Below are 15308 nucleotides of genomic sequence, written 5' to 3'. Positions count from 1 at the left end.
AATGATGCGACACCGCCAAACTCCTCGGCAAAAATATATAAATGGCAGTTTTGGATGGATAAAATGTAATTTTGATGCAGCATGGGATGAGAGGGGATCGATTGGAGGTTGTGGGCTTGTAGTGAGTGACTCGGAGGGAGGTTTTCAGGCGGCACAGGTGAGTAGAGAAGATGCTGTCAGATCGGCATTACATGCAGAGGCAGCTGCTGCAAGAGCATCAACGTTGTTCTTGCGTAGATGAGTCACGAAGCAAGTCCAGGTGGAAGGGGATGCATTATTTGTGATTTCTACAATTCAAAATACAGGTGTAGCGTATAGTGATCACTACGGACATATGTTCAATGATACAAGGCGGCTCCTACAAGATTTCAAGCAATGGAAAATCACATTTGGTCGAAGAGAGGTGAATAAGGTGGCTCATCGCCTTGCGAGGTTTAGTCTAACTGTTGATCGCCCAGTTTCTTGGTTTGAGGTGCCTCCTGATGTAATTTCTGATTTATTATTAGATGATAGTACTAGTAGTTAATTTTGGTGCGGGACACTTTTTTTTCCCTTCGATGAGGTTGAAAGCCCCGACAATGCTTTTATTGAGGCCCACTGTAAGCATCCTATCCTCGATTTGTACATGTTTTCAATCTTTAATGAATATCGTACTTATGCTCAAAAAAATAAAAAATAAAAGAGATGCTGCTGGCAAACAAAAAATATATATATATACACACACACAAGAGATGCCGTTGAGATCCTTTTGTTGGAATAAATTTTATTTATTTTCTTGTGGGTTAAGAATTAAGACGGCTTGTCGGTTGAGTTTTAAATTTCTTGTCTATTTGGGTTTCTGGTTAATTTTCTATAAATAAAGTGCTTTGTAACTCAATTAGAACTAAGTTAGTCACAATGTAGTCTTACAGGTTATGTAGCCATCTTGATGAATTAGTAGTGTTCTATTTTGTTTCAATTAATAAAATTTCAAGTGTGATTTTATGTTTTGATTTTTCGTTCGTCAGGTACTCTGGTTTTCCATGTAAGACAAGACGTGGAGGACCGGTATTGTGACATACTGGTTATGGGAAGGGATACTTGGAAAATGATTCGCACAATTCTTCTTCCGGAAAGTGGAGAGATTGCGAAGGATTATTATCGTTCATTCCTGGCGCTTGTCCTATTGATAGCAAAAACACAAAACAATCTAAAAGAAGAGAAGGGATTAATAGGAGAGTCCACTCTTGCAAGTAAGTGTCGATACCTTCACGAGTATTAGGGTTTTCTGGCAATTAGAGTTCGTATGTTTTGAGCGCGGTTTAAAAACTTAATTGTTTCGATCACTTCATAATGTTAATGTGGTTTACATGTTATTTACAAGTTTAAGCAATCTAATTAAGTTCATTTGCAGATTTCTTTCAATCTCTATGAATATAATAAACAAGAATGAATCGCTTGAAACCAGTTTATTTATTCAATTAATATTTGGATTATTGGTAGTTCACTAAGAAATCTACTACGGTCATAGCTTACAAGGCATAAAGACTGTTCAATACCCCACTCATGTCACAATTTTCTGATTACAAGTAAGATAACTTGTGGTGCAAGCAATACTTATCTATGTAAGTATATGTTGGCATGAGTTAATAATGGCACGCGTAGCACACCAATGCATACAACTTCGAAATTTATCCTAGAATTTTATTGGCATTAGCAGAAGAAAAAAAAAATCTGAGAACTGTCCTTTTGGGGCATCAACATTAATTAATTTGATTAGAGGTTGGATGTGTTGGCGCGTAGTCTAATTCGTTTCACTAATTGTATTAAGCTCTTTGCATTGGAACAATAATGATAGATCAGACCCGGTTTATGAGCCAAGGAAATTATGATTTCAGTGTTCAAGGCCTACTGAAGTTGCAAATAAACAACTGGGGTTTGGAGTGGAGGCATTTTCAAGTTCTACTCAACTTTTTTGAACAAACGGTATTATCTAGAGGGAGGGGGTGGGCTTAGGGCTCACAATAGACTAGCTATAATGTGATTCAAACATCTCACTTACGAGTGAAGATGAATACTACTAGACCTTAATACTTAATGGCCAAGGCCTACTGAACTTAGATCAATATTTTTGTGGTAATAAAATGCAAACCAAATGATATATTTGGGTAATAAAATCTAGATTTCGATTGAGTTTGGCAATAAAACCTACCTCAGCACTCAAAATAGACTAGCAATAATGTGATTCAAACATCTCATATACAAGTGAAGAGGAATATCACTAGACCGTAGTACTAAACGGCGACTTAATTCACTCCTTAATGTTTCTAAAATATTATGAACTTTAGACTACTTATTTTAGTAAAAGGAAACTAAAGGAGAGCAGATTCAAACACCAATTATTTTTTTTTTGAACAAACGATATTATCTACACTAAATGAGAGGGAGTCTGCTTAGCCTTACAATGAACTAGCAATAATATTGTTTTAATTCGTATTTGACGAGAATTAAACCTAAGATCTTAATTAGTCAAAATATTTTAGGTTTTAAAAGACTTTTGCAATTCAACGGTCACATCAAGCAATTAGAAAGGATTTGCAATTTGTTGCCTTATAATATAAAAGATTGTGAAAAAAATATGTAATAGACTGACACGTTAGTATTTGATAACAGACGTTTAAGATATTTGTCTGAAAATATCAATTGTCAATTCTCAATGACATAACATGAGAACAACTTCTTAAAAACAATGATTTATGGCCTTTAGCTCCCTACCCCGCCTTAGTCGCTTTCGAAAATATTGTCAAGCATCTAGTTATCGAAAGAAGCATCAAATTCGAATTAACTCCCCTTTTATTGATAGGTAGTTTTAGAAAATTATATTAAACCTAAACATCGCAAGTTTTCTGACCTGGGTCAAGTAAGCATGTGGCTATGTAGTACTTGTTAACAAAATTAAACAAAGCATTGCTTAATAAAAGAGATGCTATTGGCAAACAAAATTAAAATAAATGAGATGCCATTGAGATCCTTTTGTTGGAAAATAAGTTTTGTTATTTTATTTGTTTTCTTGTGGGCCAAGAATTAGGATCCTTTACCCGTTAAGTTTGAGATTTTTTTGTCTATTTAGGTTTATGGTTAGTCTCTGTAAATAGAGTAACTCTATTAGAAGTAAATTAGTAGCAATGTAGTCTTCTAGGTTATGTAATCGTCTTGACAAATTTGTAGAGTTTTATTCTGTTTCAATTAATAAAGTATTATTCGCGAACTGATGTCCATTTGTTCATTCGCATGTACTCTGATTTTCAAGTCCTTGATGCCAAGGTCATTAGAATTGCTCTCTGAGTTCTTTTGCATTAAAAATTTTTACCCTAGGGAGAAGAGGATGGCTAAATTGTAATGGCCAAGTTCAAGGTTGAAATCATTATTAAAAAAAAAAAAGGAAATAAATTTACAGTCTGTTTAACAACTATCTTGTTTTTAAATTTTTATATACTTTTAAATTTCAAAAAGTTAAAAATAAAATAATTATCAACCGAAAATTTCCTCAATTTTTATTTTTTTTATTACATATCATATTATCGACACTAACGGCTGGGAGTGAGTGTTATAATAATTTGGTTCAAATTTACCTTTGACGAGAAATAAACCTAGATCTCTCACTTACAAATAAAAATGAATATCATTAAACTATAGTACTAAGTGACAACCGAACTCTTCACTAAAACTAATGCGATTTCACACTTAGCATGATATATGCCTAACCCAAGCAACCCCTTAAAGTTGACATTAAAAAATTTTCAACATAAGTGTTCAAATTATTTGGAAGTCCACACTTTGGTAGTTCGCATTTGGCATATCCACTCTCCTAGTCAAACAAATGCGGCCCTAGGCTCCCCCAAAATAAAAAAAATAAAAAAATATATAATTGTTTATTGCCCAATGAATATTGCAAAAAGAATTAAATCCCACCAATTAAAACTCACCCTTCAGTCCCTTTCATCGGAGAGAGGATTCTTACCGGATCTCTTTGTGAAGATTCCGGAGATTCTACAATCACATTCATTTATCGTATATCGTGCGGTCAGATATCATTGTAAATTTTTTTATTTAAAATTGAATATAAACAGTACCTGACGAAAACTGACTGTACAATGAACATATATGATTGGAGAATCTCCAGGATCCTCACAAAGAGAATCTGGCGAGGATCCTCATTCCTTTCATTGCTCTCCAAATTATTATTTTCACTTTCCTTTATACTAGTACGTAAGATACAGTTTTTGTCGAGTGATGATAGAGATTCTAAATCTCTAAATCATTGTTTGTAGACAATATTATGTAGCGTTGATGATTAGACTCGTTTTTCAAGTCATTAAAAAAAAGTTCAATCATCAACCGCCACATCAAGTGGTCTACAAAAAATAGTTTAAATATTTGATCTCTATATCAGTTTTGTTTTTAATCACACTCTCTATGTGCGACTTACAAAATTTATTTTATTTTTAATATTTTACCGTATTTTCACATACTCAATAATTTCTTAAGGTATCAATGATAACAATTTGCGTAATATGTGGAAGAAAGGGTAAAATACAAAAGGTTAATCATTTCAAGTGTTCGTGCTTGTTGTCTAACCTCAGTAGGCGTTACTTCATTAAATATAGAAAAGCTTTTTTAACTGTAGACAATTGAACAATCGCGAAATCAACACATGCACCAAATGGAATCACTAAAAAATAATACTTACATTCCTTTTTTCAGGTATGAGCTCATTTCCTCGAAGAGAAATACAAGTATTATTCAACCATCTATTAAATAATATCGTTTGTTTTTTCTTTTTAAAGTCAAAGACGAAACAATTAAGCCACTGACAAATAAACAATCCTTTATTTGCTAAAAAAATATGATAAGAGTTGTACAAATATGACTGAACATTGATTGACACAACCGGAGGCAGATTGTCTGCCCTCATATTACCATGTCCTTCCCATCCCCTCTAATATTATGCAGTTATGGTTAAACTACGTCAACATTTTATATTATTTTTTTATAGAGATAATAAGACATGTTGACGTGGCTTAACCGTGAGCACGCAAATAGGAAAGGATGAGAAGGACATGGAAAAAAAGAGGGCAAACAATCTGCCTCCGACACAACCGAACCTAAAAATATAAACCCATCAAATTTGATGGTTGCAAGGAAAGTGACTTAAGGAATTAGAAAATAAAATACCTAGTGAAACGGGTGAGCCCTAAATAATAACCTGTGTTTGGTGTTTGACATGTTTGAAATGGGGAATTTTAACGAAAAGCTCATGGTACTGTTCACTTTAACAAGGAAAACCACATTTTTACACTAAAAAGTCAATCATAGTACTATTCACTTCACCCCTGTATTTTGTCCTCATCGTTAAAATTCAAAGTTTTCAAATCTTTTTCATTAATTTTCTTTTTGAAATGACCTCACCTTCTATACCTAAATTCCATAAAAAATTAAGAATAATACTTTTTACACATATTTTTTTTACCTTCAACACACTTTCTATCAAGTTTTGTTCTTTAATAATCTTCAGTTCATTCGATTCAATGATAAAAAATTAAGAGATATGTGGAAAAAGTAAGAAAAATGTATGGAAAATTAAGGTATGTTTAGTATTGAATTTGAATTCAATTTTTTAACTCAAAAATAATTTTTGAATTTCAAGCTAAAAATTCTTGTTTAATAAGATTATTTTCAAAAATTAAACTCAAACCAACTTGAAAAAAAATAACTTATAAATTAAAAACACAAAATGTAAATTTTTAGAATTTTCAAATCAATTCAATCTCCACTTTTTTCTCTCTTATCCTATCCCTCATCTCTTTTTTATCTCTCTCCCTACTCTCCTGTCTCCCATCTCCCGCTCTCCTGTCTCCTTTCTCTTCTCTCTCCCATCCACCATCTTTTTACCAGGAGTTGATTTTAATTTTTAATTGTGAATACTTAAAAAGATAATTTTACAATTTTATATGAAATAATTTTTTGAATCTTATTAAAAGTTGTTCTCAAGAAATAGTCTTAAGAAATTTTTTGAAAAGGATAAATTCTCTACAAAACAGGCAGTTTTTTTTGTTGAGAAAATAACAGCTTGTTTGTTACTTTACTTGAATCCAACTTTTTTAACTTAAAAATAATTTTTAAGTTTTAGATTTAAAAAACTTGTTTGATAAGACTATTAAAAAAAAATAACTGAACTCAAAACTAACTTAAAGTCCATTTTTTTTTCATCTCTTCCCCTCTCGCTCTCTTATTTTCTTTTCTTTTCTTCTTTCTCTCCTCTCATCTCTCTTCCGATTCTCTCTTTCAGTGTTTCTTTCCTTCTCTCTCCTCTTTATCACCCTCCTACAACCACGTCTCTAAGAATTTTATTTTCAGTTTAAATTTTAAAATTTAAAAACAATTTTAAAATTTATACCAAACAAATTTTTAAGTTTTAAAGAAAAATATTTTCAAGTGATATTTTTAAGAAATATTTTGAGAGAATGCAAAATTTTCAGGGTAGAAAGTTGTCTCTTTGTTTTTACAGCACAAATTTCTAAAGAAAAACAATGAATAATGCAAGTAGAAACAAACAAGAAAAAGAATAACACGGTAACACACGGAGTGACCGACGAGTGGCCGACAAGTGACCGACCTTTTTTTTGGCTCCAAATAGGACACCAGCTTTGGACCAAGCCTCCCGTCACCAGACCTTTACAACTACATAAACACTCTTCCAAAAATATCATCGAATCAAAATTCCCACCTTCCAAATCCAACCTCTCTTCGTCGGATTCCAAATTCTGTGATTTGGGTTTTGATCTCGGGTCCAGATCGAAAAATGGGTGCCTTGTCGACCATGATCAAACACCCCGACGACATTTACCCGCTTCTGAAGCTCAAAATTGCATCGAGGCATGTCGAGAAGCAGATCCCGTCAGAGCCCCATTGGGCTTTCTGCTACACCATGCTCCAGAAGGTCTCTCGTAGTTTCGCTCTTGTTATTCAACAGCTCGATACAGAGCTCCGCAACGCTGTAAGTTAATATAATATATATACACATATATGCATGTATATATATATATGTATATGTACGGAAGTGTTAGTTTCTGTATCTGATTTTATTTTTGTTTTTTGTTTTTCCAAGTGGTGATTTCTTGGTTTAGAGGAATTTTCTTGATTATGGCCTTGACTGTTGATTAAATATATTTTTTTGTGTTCAATATTTTTTATGGCCTGTTCTTAGTAGAATTGGAAATTTTATTAGTGTTCGTATTCTCGATTTTTACTGAAGGATGATGGTAATGGTTCACATAGGAGTTTTATTGCTTACAAGAAAAAAAGGGAGGCCCTTTTTTAGTTGTTTCAAAAAATGTTTGATAGTATTTTCTGTGGGTGTTTTGTTTGGTATTGGATTATCTACTTCTGTGGGTAGATTGTCACTTCTCTGCTTATTTTTTTTGTCCTTCTCTGTATTTTCTGGGATTTGAGTTGAAGCGGAGGCTAGACATAGAGTAACTTTCAGTTCCGGCCTTAATTCTCTTGCGGAATAGACTGTTTTTTACTTTGATTACTTATTCTTAAGATCCTTACAGATTGCTGCATTTCATTTATGTTGTTGACTTTCCATCTTTTGTTCGTTTTGTTGAGATTATCTAATGTTTGACTTTTTGCGGTTTTGCAGGTCTGTATATTTTATCTGGTTCTTAGAGCTCTAGACACTGTCGGTATGTTTCTATTATCTTTAGTTCTTGTCTTCCTAGTTACTTTCCCATCAATTGTACATGCCTCTTGTTCCTGTGGATTACCTACGTAATTGTTACAAGTGACACTGTATTGTAATCTAACTTTTTCTTCAGTGTGGCACTTGTGATGCTAATTTATTAACTCACCGTTTCATTGATATAATGCTAATTTATTAACTCACCGTTTCATTGATATAATTTGTTCTGGTGGACATGTACAGAGGATGATACAAGCATTGCAACAGACGTCAAAGTCCCTATCTTGTTAGCATTTCATCAGCACATATATGATCCCGAGTGGCATTTTGCATGTAAGTGGTTTAGCATTCCAAAACTACATTCTGAATGTTTGCTGTTGTCCTGTATCCTACGGAAGAGATTAAGATATATAACTTATTGTGCTGCCAATATCCTGTTTTAATAAATTCTATACACACACACACACACACAGAGCACATATACATGTATATATTTAATTATCTATATATAACATAGCGCATTTATGTAATTTTATCTTATCAAGGACTTGATATTCAGCCCTTTGATCATTTGGAGGGTTAACATGCACAGGGGTCCTAATAAAATACAAATTATTGCACTAAAATACCCATATTTGATATAATAAGTAACAGCCAAGAATGGGGTTGTAATAAGAGTTTATTAGCTTATACTTATATATGTAGAAATGAATATAGGAGCACATATGCATATAGATATGCCATCGAGAAATTCTTAGTAACTTGTAGCATCTCCAAGAGAAACTCTAATTTTATTTTTTTAAACTAGCAAGTGAACAGTGTCAAAAAACTATTTTAGCTATTCAGTTTAACTTTTCAACTCCAACAACACTCTCTAGTAACAAACTTTGAATATTTTATTGTTAACGTTTCAAACCCAACCCACCCATTTTCTAAAACAACCTTCTCTCTCTTCCTTTTCTCCTTGCTCAAGGGTCCACCCTTGAGTTTTATTATTTTTAATATTTAGCGAGTGAGTAGTTGCTCTCTAAATTTAAAGTGTGACTGTTCATTTTCCTATAATAGACTCTTTTACAGCATCTCTTGGAGATGAATTTTTTGAGTTTGGCTTTTTAAAACAGAGTTTTGGTTGTTTTACAACATCTTGATTGTTTACAGCTTCTCTTGGAGATGCTCAAGCTCATATTAGTCTACACCCTCATCATAGTATTGTGAACCTTATAAAATTTGTGATCTGCTTGACTTTATGGCAATAGTTCGAACAGTAACCAGAAAAAATCAGACTAATTTCTTTCCTTGCCTCTTACGAAAGGCTATTCTTTCTATGTTGTCGTTGCCAGTTGACATTCAATTGTCGTACCCAGTGCACAAGGCTCCCGCTTTACGCAGGGTCTGGGAGAGGTGAATGTCGGCCAGTTGACATTCAATGCATTATAAAAAATGTCTCATCTTCTTGTTATAAAAAAAGATTCATATATATATATATATATATAATATAGATGAACATAGGGAAAGAGTATGTTTGTTGTTGATCCTTGGTAGGTATAGTACATGCACACTCTCATGTTACTATGTTGATGAGACTTGTCTGCTTGCTCAATTACCTTCGTCCTTGTCTTTAGGTGGTACAAATAACTACAAAGTTCTCATGGACGAGTTCCATCATGTTTCAACTGCTTTTTTGGAACTTGGGAATGGGTAATTTCTTATCCTCGTGTATTTCATTGCTCAATTATTTGAAAGATCTTTTCTGTTCATTCATAATAATTTATGGTGCAGCTTCTCTATCAATGGACTGATTGGAAATCTAGTTTTTGGTTCTTTCTCTTAGTCATTTCATACTTGTTACTGTTATGAGGGTTCATCCAAAAGGAACGCCATTTAGTTATTACATGTAGCTTATAAACAATTCATGGGTTATAAGCATGGTTGATGAATTTGATGGTTCATACCAGTTACTGCTAAGTGCTAACACACACGCAGGAACATATGCAGAGACTTACCCCACACACACTTACAAATCCAAGTCATGAATTATATTTATCTAGTGAATGTAAAAACTGATTTTAGACGTCGAGCTTTAAACACCTTCAACGGATATAAGCATCAATTTTCCCATTCTATTGAAGATTCTTACATAGGATTCTTGAAATGTGTTCAACTCTCTATGGATTTCATGACGTTGATATTGACTGAATTCTCTTGCATGTTCCAGCACAATATCCTTGTCCTTCCTTTATGATGTCTGGAGAGTTTCCCAAGAAATGCAACTAAGTAATGCTGGTCCGCGCTTAGTGTTCTTGGTGATTATAAGAGAAAGTGCATGGGACAAAAATTTTCCCAACATTTTGGCTATATGCATGAAAACTTTGACCAAATTACTTAGCATAAGACATCTGATCATTTAGGGCAGTGTCTTTTTCTAATATGTCGATCATGTGGTACATGATGATTGATAACTGGGTAATTCTGGTGCTTCATATATATTTTTTTTAATTAAAACACCTAAAATGAGTGGTGATGTCCAACCCAACTGACTGTGTTGGATAATCCAGGTTCTCGGTGTAAGTTTTGCCTTTGGAAAATTATGTTAATTCTTGTTCTTTTCAATGAGTGCATGCTTTGCGGTTGGCTTGTTGGACTTAGCAATACTTATTGCTTGATGGAATTGTTTCTTTAAAAACATTCTTCATCTTCATGTTGTAACAACTCTCTGCATAACTTCGTTTCTTTTATGGGATATTCATATATGATTGGAAGTTTCATTGTACAATATTTAGATAAGCGATTGGTTTAATCTTGCAGTTATCAAGAGGCAATTGAGGATATTACCAAAAGAATGGGTGCAGGAATGGCAAAATTTATCTTGAAGGAGGTATGTGATGCATGATATATGTTGTAGGAAGAAAGAGTGGATTTGCTCTATTGTTTCATGTTTCTCATGCTTCAATTAAAATAAACTCCTTTCAAAACCTTTCTGACATTGTTTGCATTGTTTATTGACATATATTTATGATAGTTGTGAAATATATTCCAATTTTTTCACATATTCACAAATATGTATATAATCATTTTGATCTGTATTTGTAAATGCTATTATGGATGTTTGTGGATGTGTAGTTATTTTGAATGCTAATTGAAAGAAAATAAAGATTAAAAGTAGATCAACCATAGAAAGAATTTTAGCATCTGTTTTAAACTAGGATTTTGTTAAGTAATTTAAGAGTTAAAAACTTAAAACTAAAGAAAAAAATGTGTTCTGCAGTCAACTAGTTTCCACAATTTATAAGTGTCTATGGACCATAATTTGTGCATATAAGCAGGCACATTAGCTTACTTAATGTTTTTACACTATGGGAAATCAGATTCTGCAACGAAGTTGTTAAGCATAAATAAAATTTGAATTATTCTTCATTGGATGATTTCCGTTTACAATATTCCAAGTCTTATTATCAGTGTGCGTTTTGCACTATGTGCAGAAAGGAGAGACGTATTTCTTATGCGACTTGGATGTATTTTGCCTCATCTTGCAGGTAGAAACCATTGATGACTATGATGAATACTGCCACTATGTGGCAGGACTTGTTGGTTTAGGTTTGTCCAAGCTCTTCCATGCTGCTGGAAAGGAAGATTTGGCCTCAGACTCTCTCTCAAATTCAATGGGCTTATTTCTTCAGGTATAACAATAATATTAAGGCTAGAAATGCTATCTGTTCTCAGTATCAAATGTGATTCATGGCTTGATTCTGATTCTACAATGTCTGGATCTGATAAACAACAGAAAACAAACATCATTCGGGATTATTTGGAGGATATTAATGAGATACCAAAGTCACGCATGTTTTGGCCACGTCAAATCTGGAGTAAATATGTCAATAAACTTGAGGTGTTTCTTCTTTACTTGTATAATTGTAACAGCTTCCTATGCTATTCCTACCAGTTCACCTTCTTAGTCACTTATTTTCTTTCTAGTCTAGTGGAGACCTATGGTAGTGGGGTGGTGATGTAAGGATTTATGCATCACCACACAGTTGGAATTTTGTCTGAATAAATTTTTTTGATATTGCAACACAGGACTTGAAATATGAGGAAAACTCAGAGAAGGCAGTGCAATGCTTGAACGACATGGTAACTAATGCTTTGATACATATGGAAGATTGCTTGAAGTACATGGCTGCATTGAGAGATCCTGCTATATTCAAATTTTGTGCCATCCCTCAGGTAGATTATTCCTCAACTTTATCACAAAAGTTAGTCTTTTGTGGTGTGTGTCATAATCTGACATGTGTATTTTATGGATTTATAGAACAAATACAAACATTGTTAGGATGAATTGAGTGATTTTAACAGTATTTTCAAATGTACTATGGTGTAATCTTGATATTCATTGTTGGCTGCCCATAAGAGAAGTTTACACTGTTAGACCATCAGGATTGATTAGTTGCTTCCAAAATGACCCTCTTGTCCCATGTACAAGTCATAAGAGATCCTATTGACTTTTAACTTGATTGGAAGTTGGACCAGTGGAATGAAATTGATCCAAGTGCTTCCAAAATATCTTGGCTCAACAGTATCTCTGGATGTGCTTTTGTTTCCTCCTTGATGGTCTAGATCTGGATTGTTTTTATTTTCAATCCTTTGGAATTCCCATTGGAACTCTTCATTTGATCAGGAACTCTTCAGATTGTGTTTATCTTTCCCTTTCAGCAAAATTCAACATAACGTTTTGTGACTTCATAGTCTGCTGTTTAATTATTCAATCAAGATCATCTTCAAGTAATCTCATTTGATTTGTGCTGCCTTTACTAGATCATGGCAATTGGCACCCTAGCATTGTGCTACAACAACATTGAGGTCTTCAGAGGTGTAGTCAAAATGAGGCGAGGTAAGATTTTAATCTATGAACACGGTATTCCTTTCAGTTATAACCGACACATTTTGATATAATCAAAACAAAAATAATCGCATCTTGTATTTAATAAAGAATAGCTTTGTCAAAAACGGTGGTATGCATGTGCCATGGGATGGTCATTTGGTAGATACATCTATAGGAATTCCACAAATCCTAGCAAGATTGTTTTCTTAGTATAGTGATTTTATCGGAGATTTTGGAAGCTTACGCTGTTGGAGACTACTCTATAGACTAGCATGTTATAGTAACTACAAGTATTTTTATATATTTACTAGGGAAATGCTCTATGAAATCACGTCATGATAAAAATTATTTGTTAGAAAAATGAAAGTACTGCGACTACTGGTTGATTATGCCTTCCACCTCTGAGCCCTTCATGCACTACTGGTGAATTATTTGAATTCCTCTCTCATTCTATTGGGGTTTGCGATGGTTTGGATAGAATACTTGTCATGTTGTGTAGTTTTGGTCACATGATTTGTCATAACTCTTTACTGAAAGTATTCAATTCTTTGCTGTTTTTTCTAGGTCTTACAGCAAAAGTTATTGACCGAACAAAATCAATTGATGATGTCTATGGTGCTTTCTTTGATTTTGCTTCCGTTATAAAGTCCAAGGTAAGATGCTTCAAGAAACTAGATATGTATTATCTCGTAGCAAGATAGCTTTACTGCATACTAAACTGTAGTGAGAGTTGGGTTTGATGAACCCAACCAACCCAGATTTGACGAGTTTTGGGCAACCTGGGAATTTGATAAGTTGAGTAAACATATTTATACATATATCTTTAGGGGTACTGTTATTGGCACTCCAAAAATGTCGTTGTGCACTCCAAGCTTTCTTTATTTAGAAAGAAAAATACAAGTATGAGGACTGCCCAATGAGTTTTTTGGAGTGCCAATGGCAGCACTCATCTTTAACCTGAATTAAAAGTTAAGCAAACACGGTAAATAATTTTTAACCCAAGCAGGCCTAGGAATTATGATATGAATGTATTTTATAGGAAAATGTTCTCTTGTCAGACTATCTTGTGTAGACTATGAATCTGGACCATTGATCTGGTTGGCTGAATGTCTTGTCCATATCAGAGTCTGACAATATAAGCTCTCTCTAGCAATAGAAGTCTGGCAGGGGAACATTACCCGTAGTTTGTGTGTGTGTGTGTGTGTGTGTATTCCTATCAACTCTATAAATTGGGTAAATATGATTTGACTTCTAGCCCGCCCAACCCTGACTATTTGCACTTTTAGAATAAACTCCTTTGGATGCGCCAGTTTGTCTAGTTTTCCCAGTATGGATTTATCTATGGTTTTCTAAACCAATCAGATTATTCAAAACATTAAAGATTTAATATTGGCTGCAGGTTGACAAGAATGATCTTCATGCAACAAAAACATTGAGCAGAGTGGAAGCGGTACAGAAATTATGTAGAGACTCTGGAGCTCTGAGCAAAAGGTACGCATTTCATAGTTTCTAGTTCTTCTTCCTGATTATTGAACATTCATATTTAGTTATTTACTGATTATCTGACAAGTATCTATGGACCACACCAGGAAATCTTACATCATCAACAACGAACAAAATTCAACTCTGGTGAGTTTAATCTTAGATTAAAAGAAAAACTCAACTAGAATCATTGTAGAATTTACATACTGATCAGTCTACATTCTGAATGCAGATTGTGGCGTTGTTTATTATATTGGCGATCATTTACGCTTATCTCTCTGCTAGCCCAAGAATCTAATGTAAGTGTCGTCGAGCTGAACAATCGAGAACTGATTTCATAGTCTTAATTTCTTTTAGCAAGCAAAACCACTACCTCTAATCCCTTACACCAATTTTCTTCTTGTTGTGCAGGGTTTGCATTTCTTATATATTCTTCAACATAAATGGCTGGTTACAAAAGTACATGCCTCGTTGACTACATTAGTTTCTTGTATTTGTATGCAATAACGGCACTGCTGCTGCCGCCGCCGTTGTATACTCAGTATGAAGTTGCCCTAAATTATTGCCGTAGCTTTTGACGCCGTTTAAGCATAGTTACCGTTGCCAACCAATTGAGCCTGTGTTTTCTCTTCTCTGGAGTTCATATGTGATTGTTCTACTTAAGAAAAAGTACCTTGTTTATATGAAAGTAATGTAGTATTTTATGCGTGCATACAATAATGGCAATGCTTATATGGTATTATGTCTGATTTGTCCAAAATTAAATCCATAGATATATACCTGGTAATTTCTTGCACGACTTGTTAACTTGACATGAAACGACACAAAATAACATGTTTTGGAGCATCACTTTGTCGTCATCATTTGTGGTTCGAATCTTACAAACTGGTAGGTTGTCTATTCAATTAAGATTTCCTCCATCAAGTGCATGAGTCCTTCATATTCAACTATTTTGAGAAGGGGTGTGATATCCACACTCCTTTTTACTTCTTCCACACTTTTTTAGTTTTCAGTCGTCGGATCGGATGAATTAAAGAAGATCAACGGATATAAATTAACAAGGGGTGTGTGATAAGTAAAAAGAGGGGTGTGCTATGAGAAATGTAACGGCGAAATGATTCAAGCACTCTAAAAAAGATACAGGTCTCAATCGCTTCCAACCCACCAACTATAGCACTTGGCAGGAGGAAGCATCTATATCAGTTTTTGAATCGTCATACAATCACA

The 15308-nt window shown here is 33.9% G+C and overlaps 1 protein-coding gene across 2 annotated transcripts; it reads left to right on the top strand.

The window, feature by feature from the left end:
- The first annotated feature begins 6580 nt into the window (after positions 1-6580).
- LOC103445128 (squalene synthase-like) lies at positions 6581-14823 on the top strand. 2 transcript variants are annotated; one of them, XM_008384112.4, is made up of 14 exons: positions 6581-7036; positions 7685-7727; positions 7967-8056; positions 9346-9421; positions 10529-10598; positions 11257-11400; positions 11505-11609; positions 11798-11944; positions 12533-12608; positions 13164-13252; positions 13999-14090; positions 14189-14228; positions 14314-14380; positions 14493-14823. In XM_008384112.4, the coding sequence occupies exons 1-13, from the start codon at positions 6842-6844 to the stop codon at positions 14377-14379; spliced, it is 1233 nt and encodes a 410-aa protein (XP_008382334.1). In that variant the 5' UTR covers positions 6581-6841; the 3' UTR covers position 14380; positions 14493-14823. The 2 variants fall into 2 exon arrangements, with proteins under 2 accessions (XP_008382334.1, NP_001280921.1); NM_001293992.1 differs by lacking the exon at positions 14493-14823 and having other exon boundaries at positions 6842-7036; positions 14314-14379.
- The last annotated feature ends 485 nt before the right edge of the window (positions 14824-15308 follow it).

Source organism: Malus domestica, chromosome 10, assembly GCF_042453785.1.
Source record: "Malus domestica chromosome 10, GDT2T_hap1".
Lineage (NCBI taxonomy): Eukaryota > Viridiplantae > Streptophyta > Magnoliopsida > Rosales > Rosaceae > Malus > Malus domestica.
This window is presented reverse-complemented; position numbering and strand designations above follow the sequence as displayed.

Bases quoted from the DNA above. Each gene is read 5' to 3' on its own strand.
- LOC103445128 (XM_008384112.4), top strand. From the start codon at position 6,842: ATGGGTGCCTTGTCGACCATGATCAAACACCCCGACGACATTTACCCG. The intron at 11,945-12,532 runs GTAGATTATTCC...TGCCTTTACTAG, and splicing joins AATTTTGTGCCATCCCTCAG to ATCATGGCAATTGGCACCCT. The intron at 13,253-13,998 runs GTAAGATGCTTC...TATTGGCTGCAG, and splicing joins CTTCCGTTATAAAGTCCAAG to GTTGACAAGAATGATCTTCA.